Source organism: Zalophus californianus, chromosome 4 (assembly GCF_009762305.2).
Source record: "Zalophus californianus isolate mZalCal1 chromosome 4, mZalCal1.pri.v2, whole genome shotgun sequence".
NCBI lineage: Eukaryota > Metazoa > Chordata > Mammalia > Carnivora > Otariidae > Zalophus > Zalophus californianus.
The window spans coordinates 129,048,725-129,065,536 of NC_045598.1; the positions used below are offsets into that span (position 1 = coordinate 129,048,725).

At 42.2% G+C, this 16,812-nt stretch overlaps 1 protein-coding gene across 10 annotated transcripts in view; it reads left to right on the top strand.

The window, feature by feature from the left end:
• Window positions 1–16,812, top strand: part of SULF1 (sulfatase 1) — a 174,622-nt gene that overhangs the window by 89,549 nt on the left and 68,261 nt on the right. For 8 of the 10 annotated variants that reach the window (XM_027602978.2, XM_027602984.2, XM_027602968.2 and 5 more), the window contains 3 exons: window positions 2,699–2,771; window positions 3,078–3,309; window positions 15,793–16,032. In XM_027602978.2, the coding sequence (XP_027458779.1) occupies window positions 3,138–3,309; window positions 15,793–16,032 (412 nt within the window). In that variant the 5' untranslated portion in view covers window positions 2,699–2,771; window positions 3,078–3,137. Of the gene's footprint in view, window positions 1–2,174; window positions 2,294–2,698; window positions 2,772–3,077; window positions 3,310–15,792; window positions 16,033–16,812 lie in introns of those variants that run through there. The other 2 variants (XM_027603000.2, XM_027603006.2) reach the window with 2 other exon arrangements.

Genomic DNA, 16,812 nt, shown 5'->3' on the forward strand with positions numbered 1-16,812 from the left:
TCTCCCATTTTCTGCTGTTTCTCAAGACAAATTGTTAGTCTCTAAGGACACTTGTCGTCCACCACAAAGTATCCAATTCAAACATTGCATCCTTGTCTCCTTTGTCAAGTTCTGTATTTGTCTGTCAATTTTTTTTTTTCTTCTTCTTCTTCTTTACTTCTTTTCCTTCTGGAGCTGGAAACCAGGCAGTGAGAGGATGACAGGTTTTAAAAGGTCATTTTTGAATAAGGAATTGTCTCGGTGCAGGTTTTTCGGAGTGGTGTGTTTTGTGTCTTAGTGAAGGGAGATGGGGTAAAGATAGCGCGCTCCTGCCGGTCAGACCTGTCTGAAAGTCCGGTTTTCTACACCATCCCATATCTCCGCGTTTACATATGCACTCCCTGAATCGATAATAAACTGTGGCAGGAAAAAAAAATGTAGGCTTTTTCTGCACCTTTAACTCTCTAAGGAAGGTCACATTAGAGGAAAAAAGAAAAATGCATCTACTTGGCTCTCCCTTTTCTTCATTAGGAAATGCTTTTCAATGTAATTCAATGTAGTTTACTCAAGGTACCATTAGGGCTAATTTTCTTTTTCCTAAAGGAAGAGACGAAGTAAATAAGATAAAGAAAAGAATAACCAGTAATGTTGATTGGGTTCCAGGGAATGTTATCAGCATCTTAACTCTGAAGACTTTTTTCAGTTTCGTGTGGGGCTGATTATTTAAACTGCCAGGGCTACTGTTTGCACGACACCAGGAGTTTGAACTTTCCGGGTCGCTACTGTCAGCAGAGAAGCTGGCTCATGACTAGAGAGACTCCTGTTCCCTCCCTCTTCACACACCCTTGCAGGCTTTGAGAGGTGAGCAAACTGCTGCTACTTAAAGCACCAAGCTTCTGAGAAATGTCTGCGTGTCACTGTTGAGCCTGATGCCGCTCTGCGGGAGACAGCCATTGTTTGACCTCTTTCTTTCCTTCTCCTGTCTTTCTTGCTCGTATCAGTTTTCTCACGATTTGAAACAAATGCACAGAAACCAAACAGTCAGCGCAGAACAATTGCTGGCTTTCAGTGTTCAACATGCACAGCAATCACCGAAATAACCCTGGGTTATTACCAAATAAACCCAAAAAACAACCTGCCCCCCAAACCTTGCATATTGACCTTCGCAGAACCACAGGATCCATCAGAAGTGGTTGGTTTAATGCTCTGCCTTCCTACGGCATTAGATTTTTGTTTAAAATCTATTTCTTACAGAGTGCGTCTCCCTTCCTCTCCATCCCTCCCTCCCTCCCTCCCTCCCTCTCTCTCTCTCTCTCTCTCAAAGTAATTACAGGCTGCAGAGTGAAAAGCATTAGAACTGTTTACAAAACAGCTCATAAAGTTTAAAATAATAGGGGTGTGTGTGTTTGTGTAAGACAAAATAATGTGTGCGGCTGGAGTAAACAGTCCACAGTCTTTCTTCTTTCTTCTCCCACTGCCCCATGTCACCCTCCAGAATTTAAGGCATGGAAATGAGCGATGGAGTCCCTTTTCTTCTGACTTGCAGTTCTCCCACTTGATTCGTTCTGCTTATTTATCTGATGCCAGTTTATTGTTGCAATTCAAAATACAGACCCTCAGGTGTGTGGGGACAGAGTGGCTGACGAAGCGGGCCGCTATCTAATTTTAGGGTGGCCTAAATTCCCATACAGACATTCCCTCATGACATCCAAGAGAAAGATTTTTCCTTTTTTTTAATGAGCCCTTTGGGATCAGAAGTCCAAGAGAAATGCTTTCAGCAGGTTAGTGCTCTAAAGTAGAAGGGGCATTCTTCCAACCCTTTCAGAAGTCTCCTCTTGGGCACATTTGCAAAGATTTTGCAGCACTCCCCTCCAGATCTGATTTATTTATTTATTTTTAATGTGGAAAGGGAGGCTCTACCCTCCAGCTTCAGAGCCAATCAATCATTTCGCTTTGCAGGTTTAGATGTGCTGCGGCAAAACCTCTCGCTGGCGGCACCGCGCCAGGTCTCGGCGAGAGTGAGGCTGGTGCTGACAGTTGAAGGAGCGCTCTGTCCCCTTAGGCGCTGGGGTGCTGAGGACACAGGCGGGATGGAGGGACAAGCCTCGCCCGGAGGAAGCACTCCTTCCCCTGGTGATTGATGGAGGACAGTTAGGAGCTTTTCAGGGGCTGGGAAAGGTTGCCCTCCCAGTTGCTTACTATGAAGTCTTTGTCAGCAGAAAGAACTCTCCAGGGTAGTGAGTGACATAATGCAGATGACAAATGACAGCCTTGCATTTTTATTCTGCTTGATAAGTACTCAGTATCTACGCAGGTGAGTCAACGCTCCCCCAGCACGCCCCCTCGCGCCAGCTGCTTCCCAGATGCAAGTACTCTCCAAACCCACTGTGGTTTTGCAGGTGCTACGGGTGCCTCCTGGTCAGGCATGAGTTTTCTTGGGGAAGTACTGGCAGAGTGTGAACAAGGATGGTACCTGTGTCACCACTTTAAGGAGCTGATCATGAAATGAAGATATTTTCTGAGTCATTTGTTAGCAGCTTTGAATATTGTTTTCTCCTGTTTCTCCCTTTTGGAGTACGGATTTTGTGTGATACACACACATATTCATATAGATATAGATGATACAGATATAGATGCTGTTTTGAGAGACTACTTCAGACCAAAATCTGTATCAAAACCCTTGACTGACGTTTCCTTTGTATTTCTTCTCCCCCTCTAGGACCCCATCTGCCGATGTTCTGAATACCTCTGAGTACAGAAATTGATTCTTCAACCAGGATACCTAATTCAAGGTATTAGCTCTTGTCAGGCTTTTACATTTGAGCTCTGTGTTGGAAATTCTATTTTGGCAATGAATTTTGAAATAGGAAAAGTTGGAATGAGAAGAAAGGGCAAAAGTGAATTTGCAAAATAATCAAGTGCTTAAAAACCTCCCCAGCGCCTGGGAGGGCTTGGCCACGTCTGACTCACGGGCAGCCCTCTCTCTAACAGTTCATGTGCCAGATCTCACTTTGTTGTAGCCCTTTTTCTACAACTGTGTTTGGGGTTTGGATGTCATTTTCATCTCTCCCCCTCTCTCTTTTTCTCCGACTGCCCAGACCTGCAGAAACCAGGAGGCTGAGACATTCTGTCAGTCTCGCGACATTGGACCAAACACAATGAAGTATTCTTGCTGTGCTCTGGTTCTGGCTGTCCTGGGCACAGAGCTGCTGGGGAGCCTCTGTTCGACTGTCAGATCCCAGAGGTTCAGAGGACGGATACAGCAGGAGCGAAAAAACATCCGACCCAACATTATTCTTGTGCTTACCGATGATCAAGATGTGGAGCTGGGTGAGACACTGGGTTTTTCACTTGTTAGTCTCTTTTGCTCAAATGATTTGCTGACCCTCCACACGATCAGTAACACTGAGTGAACATTTGGGGGGTTGGTCCTTAAGTGGAGGATCTTAACCAGCAACCTGAGTTTATAAAATGAACTTGTATTGATTACAAGGCATTCGGTTTTCGTTTCAACATTACTTTTCTGGTCTTAGGTGTTTGAAACAGTCTGGGGGAGGTCCTAGAATAACAGCAGGAGAGAGGAAAAAGAGCAAGCACGAATACTATAGAAGTCAAGGATTCGATTGTGCACCTTGGACGCTCTTGATCAAGAAATGTTTTAAATATTTGGGGAAAATTGTTTCCAAGAGTATGAGCTTATAGCTGTAATTCTATGCAGTGTATATGAATACAGATACTATTACTCTCTTTTAACAGTTATTATCATTAAAGTGAATGAAATATTCACAGCTTGTGATAATGTTAGGTGATTGAAAGTTACAGTATTCTATGTATCTTCTGGTGATAATTCATTACTACCACTTTGGACATGATGCTTTTTTGAAGAATTAGCTAACGTGGGTTCATTCCAGAACACTTGGAAAGCCTGCCAAATTCTGGTGGTTCTAGCAGAGCTGCTGTACCATCTGATTCCGTTTCTTATCTTCTCACTTTCTTTAATGGCCCAGCTCTTATGGTCTTGGCTGTTAAGCCTAGGTATGATCTTCCCCGGGACCTTAGGGCAGATAGAAAAGCTCGTCCTTACAAATTGTCGCCAGCACGCATTTTCATTCCTAGAATCAAATTCCTGGCTCTCAGGAATTGCTCAGCTGGGCTTACCCATTGCACTCAACCTGGTATCTTTTAGACTTAGTGCTGGCAGAGCAAGCTGGGCTTCCTTATAGAGGAACCCTCCATGCTGGAACCTGGTCTCCATGGAACGGGACTTTAATTTCCAGTTTGAAAGCAAGTCATGGAATCCCAACAAAGTTAACCCCTTGGGTTTAGCTGGAAGCACATGCACTAAAAACCAACAGCGTGTAATAATTGTTGAAGTTGATTTGCAGAGTCTGCTGTCTCTCCCTTTACTTTTTAAAGAAGAGTATTGATTTTCAGGCAACATGCCCGGATGAAGTCTTGGAGGTACGACTTTAGTATGCACGCAGCTCCTACTTTAGTTTGCACTTACCTATAGAGCAAGTAAAATGAGGTGAACACATTTGAATTCACCTTCCTTAACATCTCTCATATCCATCCCTTTCATTACAGCCAGGATCTCCAGACCATTCTCTTGCCTCTAGTTTTTCCCTAACTGATTAGTCAACTGACCCACCGGTCCCCCATAGTCTCAGCGCCTCTTGCCTATTCTTCACTCCATGACTGGAGTTATCATGCAAGTATCTGATCAGGTCTGTTCTGCTTAAAACACTCTATGGTTAAAACACTCTTCCCCTTGGCAAGAGGATTAAGCAACTCTCTTCCATAGGCAAATGAGCTCTGGGCCATCTGGCCCCTGCCTATTTCTTGAGGTTATTCCCTTTTCCCCCATCATAGAAATGACTCACGCTTCCCTGAAGGTGTCTGGTGGTTTCATCTCCCTCACCTATATTTCATGCCTTTGTACATTTTGTCTCCTCTGTCTTTCGCCTCCCCCTTTCTCCACCTGGAGAAGCCCTACCTATTCTTCTTGGCCCAGCTCAAATGCCTTGTCCTCGGATTGGGTGGGGGGTGTCTTTCTTCACCAAAACCATTCTCCCCTCCAGCAGAGTAGATAGAACTTTCCTTTGTACCACCTTGGACATGCCTCCAGCATGGCCCTTAATCCATCATGTACTTCCATACTTGTCTCTTCCACTGGCCTGAGAGCAAGGTAGTGTTTTGTTTATGTTGCATTCCTGATACTGGGACCATGTGGGGACTATAGTAGGTGCTAAATAAATTCGAAGCGGACCTATGGGGGCCTGAAAAAGCTAGCAAAATTCTCAGAAGTGAATACAGGTATCTGTGGTAATCTACCTCTTCAATATATAGCCCTTGTCTTTAAAATAAATTAAGGAGTCATTTGACAAATTTTTTAACAGAATTCAAAATTTCATCTTTTAGTTTCACCCTATAATTACTTCCTTTATCCAGTAAATATTTCCTGAGCAATCACTAAGTGGAAGCACATGGATGTAATGGATACAGCTCATAGACCAGGTTCAATCAACCCAGTTGTTTCCTATGTATTTGTCTCTACCTCCTTCCTTGATTTTCTAGCCAGACACGATGCTAAGCATTTATTCATTTAACCTTCCCAATAGCTCTATGAAGTAGATGCTCTTACTCTCTTTAATTTCTACATAAGTAAAATGAGCCTTAGAGAAGTCACGTAGATGGTGATGAGCTAGTCAATGGTGAAACTAGGACCCGTGTTTGGACTAGGTCTCCACAGCTAACATTTAACCATGATGCTTTCCATCAGTCCTTCAACAAATATTTACTGAGGCCTTCCTAAAAGCAAACCGTAAGTGCATAGTAATGTTCTAGGTTCTGAAAGAGAGAGAACAGAAGCATAAGATGGCAGAACACAGTGATGAACCACAGTGAACCGTGGGGTAAAGACTTTAGAAAAGACCTCCTTCCTCTGCCCTAACAATTGTGCTCTTGGTAGTGGACACTGTCTGATGGAGACTTTTACCTAGCCTTCTGTAATGTTCTCAGAATCCTTCTTGAGCCGAACTGCTCTAGACTTTAGTTGGGTTTTTTTGTTTCTTTATTTTAACCATCTTTAAACCATTTTTAAGTGTGCAGGTCAATAGTATTAAGTACATTCACATTGTTTTGCAGCCGTTTTCCAGAACACTTCATCTTACAAATTAAAACTCTGTATTCATTAAACAATAACTCTCCATAACCCCAGTCCCTGGTAACCATCATTCTACTGCCTCTATGAATTTGACTGTTGTAGGGACATCATATAAGTGGAATTATACCAATTATGGCAAAGACAAAGTATTTACCTTTTTGTGACTGACTTGTTTCACTTAGCCTAATACCCGTCCTCAGGGCTCATTCATGTATCAGATACATGCTGTAGCATGTATCAGAATTTCCTTCCTTTTGAAGGCTGAATAATAATCATTGCATGTATATACCACATTTTGTTTATCCATTCATCTGTTAATAGAAGTTTGGGTTGCTTCCACTTTTTGATTATTGTAAATCTATGTAAATAATGCTACTATGACCATAGGTATTTAAATACTTCCTTAAGACCCTGCTTTCGATGCTTTGGAATAAATACCCAGAAATGGATTTGCTGGATCATTTGATAACTCTATTTTTAATTTTTTGAGGCTCTTCCATCTTGTTTTCCATAACAACTGCACCATTTTACATTGCCCCCAACAGTGCACAAGGGCTCCAATTTCTCCACATCTTTTGCCAACACGTGTTATTTTCCTGGTGTTTTGTTTTTGTTTTTGTTTTTATAATACCCATCCTAATGGGTATGAGCTCGGAGCTCATTGTGGTTTTGATATGGTTGAGTTTTGCTTTGTTTTGTTTTGTTTTTTTACTTGCATGTTATTATGCTTGCCAAATGCTTGAATAGAATAGAATCGCAAAACTATTTGCACCTGTCATACTGCAGGCAGTTTTGGCTACCTTACCACCAGAAAGATATAACAGACTTAGAAAAGGCTTAGAAGAACAATGACAAAAATTGTAATAGAATGCTTTTCTTTGGGGGAAAGAAGAAAACTATTCTACTTCTTTGTCTGGGAAGACAAAGGCTGAGAAGGGTTGTAATGGAAGTTTATGAAATCAAGCTAGGAAAGAAAGCTCTTACTCAGTAGGAATGGGGCCACTCCCTCAACTTTGTCTGAGGACAAATAAAATAAACTAGTACTTTGTGAAGGGAGTGAGACACATAAGGAATTCATTAATAGAAGTGCTAGAACCTTGCATGTTATCTTTTTCCAAAGAACACTCGTTCTCATTATTACCCTGTTTTCATCCCACCCAAGTTGGGTGGATAGGACAAAGGTCATTATCCCAGGAGAAAAGTTAATCTGTGGAAAGATGAAATAATTTAACCACTGGTCCCCTTATGTCTGGATTTACTTTTTGCACAACTTAAGAAGTAGCTTAGGTCGTGTCTGTCCTGTAAGTAGTTCAGGTTTTTAGACTATATTAATAGGTGGAAGATTTACACTTTCTTTTAAGCTAGAAAAACACACATGGACATGATCAGCATGAAGTTTGGGATGATGGTTTCCTCTGGAGGAGCAGTAACCAAGAATATCAATGATATTTCCACATTTTGCCTTAAAGTTTGAAAACGACATCTGAAGCAATTATCATCAAATATTAAATTTTTTAAAAGCTTAAATTTAAGAGTTTAACATTTAAAAATATTAAAGCTAGGACTGCCTTTGCTGCCTCCCAAAGGTTTTGAACAGTTGTGTTTTCATTTTCACTTGTTTCCATGAATTTTTTAAATTCTTCTTTAGTTTTCTGGTTGACCCATTCATTCTTTAGTAGGATGCTCTTTAGCCTCTATGTATTTGAGTTATGTCCAAATTTCCTCTTGTGATTCAGTTCAAGTTTCAAAGCACTGTGGTCTGAAAATATGCAAGGGATGATCCCAGTCTTTTGGTACCGGTTGAGACCTGATTTGTGACCTAGTATGTGATATATATATATATATATATATACAATGGAATACTACTCAGCCATCAAAAAAAAAAATGAAATCTTACCATTTGCAATGACGTGGATGGAACCAGAGGGTCTTATGCTAAAAGAAATAAGTCAATCAGAGAAAGACAATTATCATATGATCTCACTCATATGTGGAATTTAAGAAACAAAACAGAGGATCATAGGGGAAGAGAAGAAAAAATAAAATGAAATCAGAGAGGGAGACAAACCATAGGACTCTCATATAAGATTAAGAGACTCAATCATAGGAAACAAACTGAGGGCTGCTGGGGGGGTGGAATGGAGTAACTGGGGGATGGACATTAAGGAGGGCATGGGATGTAATGAGCACTAAGTGTTGTTATATAAGACTGATGAATCACTGACCTCTACCTCTGAAACTAATAATACATTATATGTTAATTAATTGAATTTAAATAAATTTTTAAAAAGTAAAAAGTAAAAAAAAGAAAAAAAGAGAAAGATTCAGTAAAAAAAATAAACCTTTTAAAGAAAAAAATATATATATATAATAAAAATATTAAAGCTAGGAGACACATTATTCTAGTATTTTCCTGTACTTAAGGCATTTTATAAATCAAAAAGAACGAAATAAAGAATGCCTGTGGAACTCCCCGAACTTTCTGAAACTAGAGTCAAAGAAATTAAGCTCTAAATCGTTCCAAAAGAGTCCCTTGGTGCCACTCTGAGGAACAAACTGAGGAGCTGATCTGACTCAATGTGGCATTTGTTAAATTCTTAGGAAACTGGGCTGATGCTAACATCTCAGTAACGCTGGCCCATTGCTTCTTTCAGATCATATGTGGAATTAAGAAACCATAAATACAGGGAAATACTTTGTTTTTTTAAATCAGGGGTCACAATTGGGATCTATAGTCCTCAGCTAGTCCACAGATGTGGTTTGCTTGACCAGTGTATTTTTTTTAATTAAGGTAACATTTTAAAAATCAGATGATTTCATGTTAAAAAAAAAAAAAAATCCAGATTCTGACCTTTCTGGAAAATCCAGAGGCATGAGAGCTTGCGTTCCCATGAGACAGCAATCAGGTAGATGTTTGAAGAGGAGTCAGAGTTGCCCCACTAGGTGGAGCATGTCCTCAGGTCATCATGGCCCCCACCACTCTCCATTGCTCCCCAACATTTAGGTCATGGAGCCATTTACCATCATGTCCATACTGCTGTTTTTCTCATAGTCGGAGAAAGCTCTCTACACCCACATCTCTACCAAATGTGAAAAGCAGAAAAGGTGAAAGCTCCCTGGTTTTTCTTATACCTGGCTACCCTCACTTGCCTACCTCTCTATCCGACCCTGTAGACATTTTCAGTCCATTTCTCTAAGAAATTAGTCTCCTCTTTTAATGGCCTTTTGCTCTTTGGCGGGAGGAGGTGGGTGAGTAATGAGGCTTAGTGACCTGGAGACACTCCAGACAGATTTATTATCTGCTTCTTAGTCATTTCTTCCCCAATCTTGTTTCTTCCCTTTGGTTTTCACCGAAATATCTGGGGTTTTTTCCACTCATCCCATGGTTTTGGTAGAAAAAGGTATACTCTTTTATCATGTTACTTTTTTCTTATGCTTTCAGAATCAAAATATTCAACCGATCAATATAGCCTTTTTTAATATTGAAAATATCACTGTTTAAGGTTTCATACTTTACTATAAAAATAACTGTTGGTGTGAGAAAATAGCAATGGAATCTGGAGGTATTTAGTACAGACCATTTATATATTTAAAGCGTTAACCATAGCTCATCATAAAATGATGACATCTAGAAACAACACTGCACAATTAATAAGAGTTGTGCTTGCTTGTCATTATTGTTCATCAAAGCATGAACCATTGCAGTCCACAATGAGGTGTGCCTGTCTAGGAAGCCAGGTGTATTTGAGCCCCACATGCCTGGAGTTTCCATAAGGGATGACGATGGCAATATTTATTATTGAAGTTCTGGGTTTGTGAGTTTTCCAGACCGTGATAAACAGGCTTGATGAAAACTTTAATGTTTCATAGTACAAAACATTGAATAAATTAAACACTAAGATGCTTGAATCAAGAAAGATAAAGTTTTATTGTAAAGTTTGACATGTAAATGAAGTAATTCAAGCTCTCTGTGTAATTTTGGAAAAGTCATTCAGAGAAGTTGGACATCTTCTCTCTGCTGACCTTTTTCACATAGATGATGTGAGAATAAATGAGTTGGAGTGTGTAGAATGATTTAAATTCCTGGCCATGGTCCCATCCGGTCCCAGTAACCTATCCCATACTCCAACCAAAGAACTGTCCCTAGAGCCTGGAATTTTTTTTTTTTTTTTTAATTCCACTGAAATTGCAAACGTGGTGGATCTTGCGGGACTCCTGAAGAGTGCCATTTCTCCCCTCCCAGTCACTGCTGGCTGACCGAGCAGTAGCCTTGTCTATAGCTGATTGCTGTTAAAACATCCCCACCCCTGCAGGAACAATGCAGACATCCCTAGTCCCCACCTGGAGCTCTGGCGCTGGGACAGCTTTTCTTGGCAGACCTGGGACTCAGCTGTGGCCTGGACCTTCTCTGTCCTCAAGCCAGGCCAGTCAGCAGTGCCCCCACACCAGCTCCTGGACCCAGTGACAGTCACTTCATAGCAACCTCATCAGGCTTCCACCTCCAAGGACAATTTTAAGTGATAATGAAGTCAGGCTTCTTGCACAAGGGGAGGTAGGGGGACAGTGTATGTGGGGAGAATTGATATTTTTAACTATAAACCAGCATTAACATTTTAAGTCTCAAAGCATAGAAATGATCGCTGACCTCTGTCTTAGTCGTGAACAGACTATCACAAAATGGAAGGTTTAGTGGCTTATAAACACCAGCCATTTATTTCCCACAGTTCTGTAGGCTGGGAAGTCCACGATCAAGGAGACAGCAGATTCGGTGTCTGGTGCGAGCCCGCTTTCTAGCTTACATATGGCTGTCTTATTATGTATCCTCACATGGCAGAAGGGGCAAGGAAGCCTAGTGGGGTCTCTTATATAAGGGCATTAAGCCCATTCATGAGGGCCCCACCTTCATGAGCTACTCGCCTCCCAAAGGCCCCACTTCCTAATACCATCGTCCTGGTCCTTAGGTTTCAACATATGCATTTGTCGGGGGAGGGGGCGGGGGACACGAGTATTCAGTCTATGGCAACCTGTTTACTCTTATCCCCACTTTTGGAATTCAGATGTAACTTATGGACACGGGGATGAAAAAGACAGGAGGAAATTAACACGGTGGGTTGAGGTGAGCGCACAGTGAAACCCCAGTGCCCCTGACAACACTCCTTGTGTGAAGTGCTCTAACAGCGAGCATCAGGCCATTTGCTCCTCAACAACCCTGTGATCTAGTTGGAGAACAATTCTTAGCTCCGTTTTACAGATGAGACATTCAGACCAAAAGAGAGTAGGTGACTTGATCAAGCTGATCTGTGGCCAAATCCAGATGTTTTCCCACCAGTTCAAGTTCAAGGCTCTCTCTTCTCCTTCTTACCCTCCTAAGCCCTGCCTTGTGAATCTTGTTACGAGTCTTCGGCCTTAAGCTTCTTCTCATTCCTATGAAATACTTGTTCTAATAACTGAGAATCGGCACGAGTAGCGTTTTAGGCACCGAAGGCCTGAACCTCAGAGACATGAGCAGTTGCAGCTTAAAACAAAACTGAGCTCTTCCAACAGCGAGGCAGGACATCGTCCCATTCATTCATCTCAACAGCTCTAAGTGTGGAACGATGAGTTTCATTACAGACGAGCTTTTGGGAGAGTTTCCCAAGGAAAAGTCAGTGGTGCAGTCTCCCTCAGTGAGGGAGGCGGTGTTACTGCCTGACATTCGTCATTGCACAGCCATGAAAAAGAAGGTGCTTCGTGCTTTCCTTCCTGTTGCATACTAACTCAGAGTGAAGAGGGAGGGTTCCTGGGCTCCATCATCTGCGGAGAACCCACCAAGATCAGAGGTGGCATTTCACGCCGGTGACGAAGTCAGACACGTCTACGGCCCTCTCAGCCCTCACCAGGCCTGAGCTCCTGAGATCCTTCAGCCCTTGGGGGGAAGGTGGGTGGGAGGCAGGCATTCGTGTGTGTCAGTGTCTCCTCTAAAGAGGCTAGATGAAATATCAGTCTGGGGAAAGTGAGACATATCTTGACTATGAGCAGACACCTTTTCTGTTTCTCAGTCTTGAAAACGTCAATGTCACAGCTGGTACTCAGCCTAGATGGAGCTTAAGAGCTCGGTCTCTGGAGCAGATTGCCTGCATTTGCTTCTGGGCTTGGCGACCTAGGCTATGTGTGGCCCTCGGAATGTTATTTAGCCCTTCTGCCCCTCAGTTTTATCATCTGTGATACTCATATGGGAATAATAGATAAGAGCACCTGCTATTAAGGCTTACCATCAGGATTAAATGAGTTGATGAGTGTGAGGGCTCAGAAGAGAACCTGGCTGACAGTAAGCATGACATGGATGTTTCTGATTCCGGTCTGCCGTATCTTACAGCCTTGGGGAGTGGGCTGAGCCACCTAGAGGCACGTGCTAAAGTCTCGCCCAGCTCTCGGCTTCCCTGCTTCTGTGTCCAACCCGGACTACTTCTCTGAGCGTGAGTGTGGTCCATGGACAGGGAGCAGCGGCCTCACCAGGGAGCTTGTTGGAAGTGCAAATTCTCTGGTGCTTTCCCAAGTCTTCTGAAATCAGCATCACAGGGCGGGCCCAGAATTCTGACGTAACATGCTCTCCAAGTGATGTTTAAAGTTGAAGGAACATTGTCTCAGAATCTATTCTTTACTGAGAACACTTCAGGCCAGATACCCACCTTTACAAATCCTAATGTTGGGGCTGCAGTGGTCACGGTGACTCCGGGGACCAAATGTCCTCATCAATCCCTTTGACTTAGGGACTGGTTGGAATTTGGACAGATTGTTTAGGATCTCAACATAATCTGCCTAGTTCATTAAAAGAGTGACATTTAGAATGGGAGGGGAGCCCTTGCTGGAGCAAGTCCAGATTATGAATTGGGCTAAGTTTTGGTACCACTTTGTATATTATTTGACCTTAGGTCCGATTTCTACCTACCATCCTATATTTGCAGTCTGAATGAGTCTGTAAACAGGAGATTGCAGGTGATTCAGGACCTTGGAGGATGGTTTCCAGTGCCTTTTTTTTAAATTTTTTTATTATGTTATGTTAATCACCATAGATTACATCATTAGTTTTTGATGTAGTGTTCCATGATTCATTGTTTGCGTATAACACCCAGTGCTCCATGCAGTACATGCCCTCTTTAATACCCATCACCAGGCTAACCCATCCCCCACCCCCTCCCCTCTAGAACCCTCAGTTTGTTTCTCAGAGTCCATACTCTGTTCGTCCAGTGCTTTTTTAAATATGAGTTCAGCTAGGACTCATAAAGGAAATTGATAGCCCATCCTTTGTAATAAAGAGCATAGTAGGCAATGAAAATCCATCAGTAGTGTTTGCTCAGTTTTCCCAAAATTCAAGATACTACACTAAGTAAGCACTGCAGAGGTGTAAAGAGGAGAGTGGAGTAAGTGAATAGACGCAACCATCTACCTTTCACTCTCTCCCCACCCCCATGTCTCTATCCATCTATTTATCTCCATCTCCAGGACGTTTCCCCCACCTGATCAATAAATATAAAACACATTTCTGAAATGGACTTCCTTGATCTTCTACAGGGCATCTGTCTTTTTAGTTACTTCTTGAGTGACAGTGAAACCATTACTTTTCCAGTTTTCTTCCTGTGCTGAAAACGTTAGTCAACTCATTATCTTCTGATGCATGACAACATCTCTTGGATCTGTTTCTTCGAGGCTCCCTCCATTTTAGAGGCACAGTCCAGATCAAGTCTATATCACCTCATGGCCTAATGGCTTTAGCGACCTCTCGGCTCTAACCTTGGTGGACCAGCCTATTTCCTCCTCCATGCACATACCTCCATCCCCCGTTGCCACAACAACACCCCTCAAAGACGTTTTCCATATCACGTCGTTCATTCCTTTGACAGAGAAACCATTCTGCCTTCATTTTCGCTATTCTATCAAATCCAAATATCTCTGCCCAGCCTCGAAGCCATTCACTAACTCTACCTTCTGTGTTTCATCAAGAGAATTCCCCATGTTCTTTTTCATCCTAGGAAATCAACGTGCTGTACTCATCCCTCGACTTCCTCCCACCTCCAGAGCACACACACCATCCTCCCCTTGCTGCCACGAACATACTTCACCTGTCTTGTGTTTTTCTTCCTGCTCTCCTTCCATTTGTCCTCGTCTCTTGTTTCGGAACTCTCATCAGACATCCCCTTCGGTCCTCCCTAACCTTATTTGTACCACTACCGCTGTCCCCACACTCTTATGTGGCTTTGCAAATAGCCCCAAGTGGTTTCTATATGTCGGTTCTCGTCTAGATAGTTTACCTCTAAAGACCGAGGCAGCAGAGAATTTTCCATTTCTTTTGTTAATGCTACACTTGGGGGAGCAACCCAGAGTGCTGAGGTTGATAGAATGTTGAGCATGAAGTGGGCACTCACTCCACGTTATTCACCAGTTACAAAAAGGTTGCTTGATCCGCCGAAGACAACCAGAGGAGAAAAAGCAGTTAGGAATCCTCCTAACTGAAGCCTGTTTTAGGGAGCTCTAATGAGACCCAATTAGAAACCTTCCTCCTGTTTTCATATGTTTCATGCGAACAGTAAGAGCTAATACATGAAAAAAAATCAGGCTAACTGTGGCTTTTTGGACCATTGCACACTTTTCTGCTCTGAATGCTTGCCTGGTTTGCATTACGATTTCCTTCCTTGCTGGAAAACTACATAGACTTTCTCCCTTTCTTTGGAAGAAGTGGGACCTGTTGGAAATGTGAGGCTCCAGGATTCAAATGCAATGGGCTTGGCTGTGGTGCTCTGTAGTGCATTTCTTGACAAGTCCTGAAAAGACTATTGAATTCTAGCCTGTGCTTTTTTTTCTGCAGTATTTGGATGTGTTTCAGCGACAGTATTTGGCTGGATAGAGTAATCGAAGTCGTTTTTTTCTTCCTCGGCAATCTTATGTTACAATTTCATCCTTTGCAGTCAAAATGGAATACTTTACTCTATGCAAATACTTTTGAGTGCAATAGAATCATTGCTCTTTCATAAGCAGACAATCTATCTTTTAATATTACACATAAACAGGTGAAAGTATAAACTGGCAGTGCTATCCTGATGGAAAAACTGGAGGGTATTTGGTGACTTTGCTAGAGGATACCAAGTTACAATAAAGATTTTTTTTTTAATTAAAGACAGGCATTTTGGAGGGACTTTTACTTAAGAGGAAAAAAAATGGTTTTCCTCTTTAGTTTCCTATGATTAAAACACTGTAAGTAGTAACCTCAACAATGTCACAAGCGTTGTGCATATGCTGTGGGTTGGGGGTTTGATGCCCTGTGTAACAGGCTCTTGTTCTCTTGCAATCTTCAAAAGGCTGCTGGCCTTTGAATTTGCTCCATATCTAAAATTCTAGCTTTAATTATCAGATTAGCCTGCACTTTTTTTTCTTTGTGAGTAAGGAGAGGAGAAGCTGAAATGAGTTTTATTATTCTGCAAAATGCTTGAGATGGTAGGATCCCAAATGTTTAATTTTGTTCTGGAAATGAGAGCTGTCAAATTATCGACTCCTTCAAGCCAATGGAGGGAAATTAATAAATCAGGGGAACAGAGTCACTGAGTGACATGACATCAATGGGCATTCGTGGTGTGGTGCGCTCTGCTAAACAATGCTGGAATTGTGCCTTCCAGGGTCCCTGCAAGTCATGAACAAAACAAGAAAGATTATGGAGCACGGGGGGGCCACCTTCACCAACGCTTTTGTGACCACCCCTATGTGCTGCCCCTCCCGGTCCTCCATGCTCACCGGAAAGTATGTGCACAACCACAACGTCTACACCAACAATGAGAACTGCTCCTCACCTTCATGGCAGGCGATGCACGAACCTCGGACTTTTGCTGTATATCTTAACAACACTGGCTACAGAACAGGTAAAGGTGGACTTGCTAGCCAATGAACCTCTGATGGTACTTCTTAGATACAGGAAAATGCCTCATGTAATGCAATATATAAAGTTACAATAACTGGAGGTAGTGTAGGTTTTTCTCTTCGCTATCAGGATCCTCCCCATCCCATCCTTTTTTACTCTGAAGAATGTACCGATGCGAGATCCCTTAGAAAAAAGTGATTCTCAGTGGGCACATTATGAAAATGTTATATTCATCAGAGCACCCAGTGGTTGGAATTTCCTAAGAGGATCCGCAACAGAAGAGCTTTCACCCCCATTTACCTGCTTACCTCAACCTCCCAGATCTCAAGGGATCATGGTACAGCTTGAGGCTTGTCTTAAGGTGTCAGTACATTTCTGCTGATTTTTTCAATGAGAAATCATCAAATATTTTGAAACTGCTTAGCATCTACTCCAAGATCTGGGACATAAGAGGTGATCAAAATGATTTTTTGAATTAATAAATAACCGAATGAGGAAACCAATGGGGTGTACCTTATTGATTCATTTATTCGTTCATTCCTAATTGATAGAATTTGGAGTTTCTTTAGCTCAGTTTGTGGTTATTTTTAGGTCCCAGATGTTCATGCCCATCTTCCAAGAAGGGAAGACATCCCCAATCCTAAGCAGGCAAGAAGAGGTTTCTGGTTAGTTGGTCTTTTGAAAATCAGGGATCTCTTTCAAGAGAAGTCATAAACGTCATGCCAATCTTTCTAAGAAAGAATCAAGGCTCCTTCTGGTAAGGTTAGCCCCCAAAGCCTTT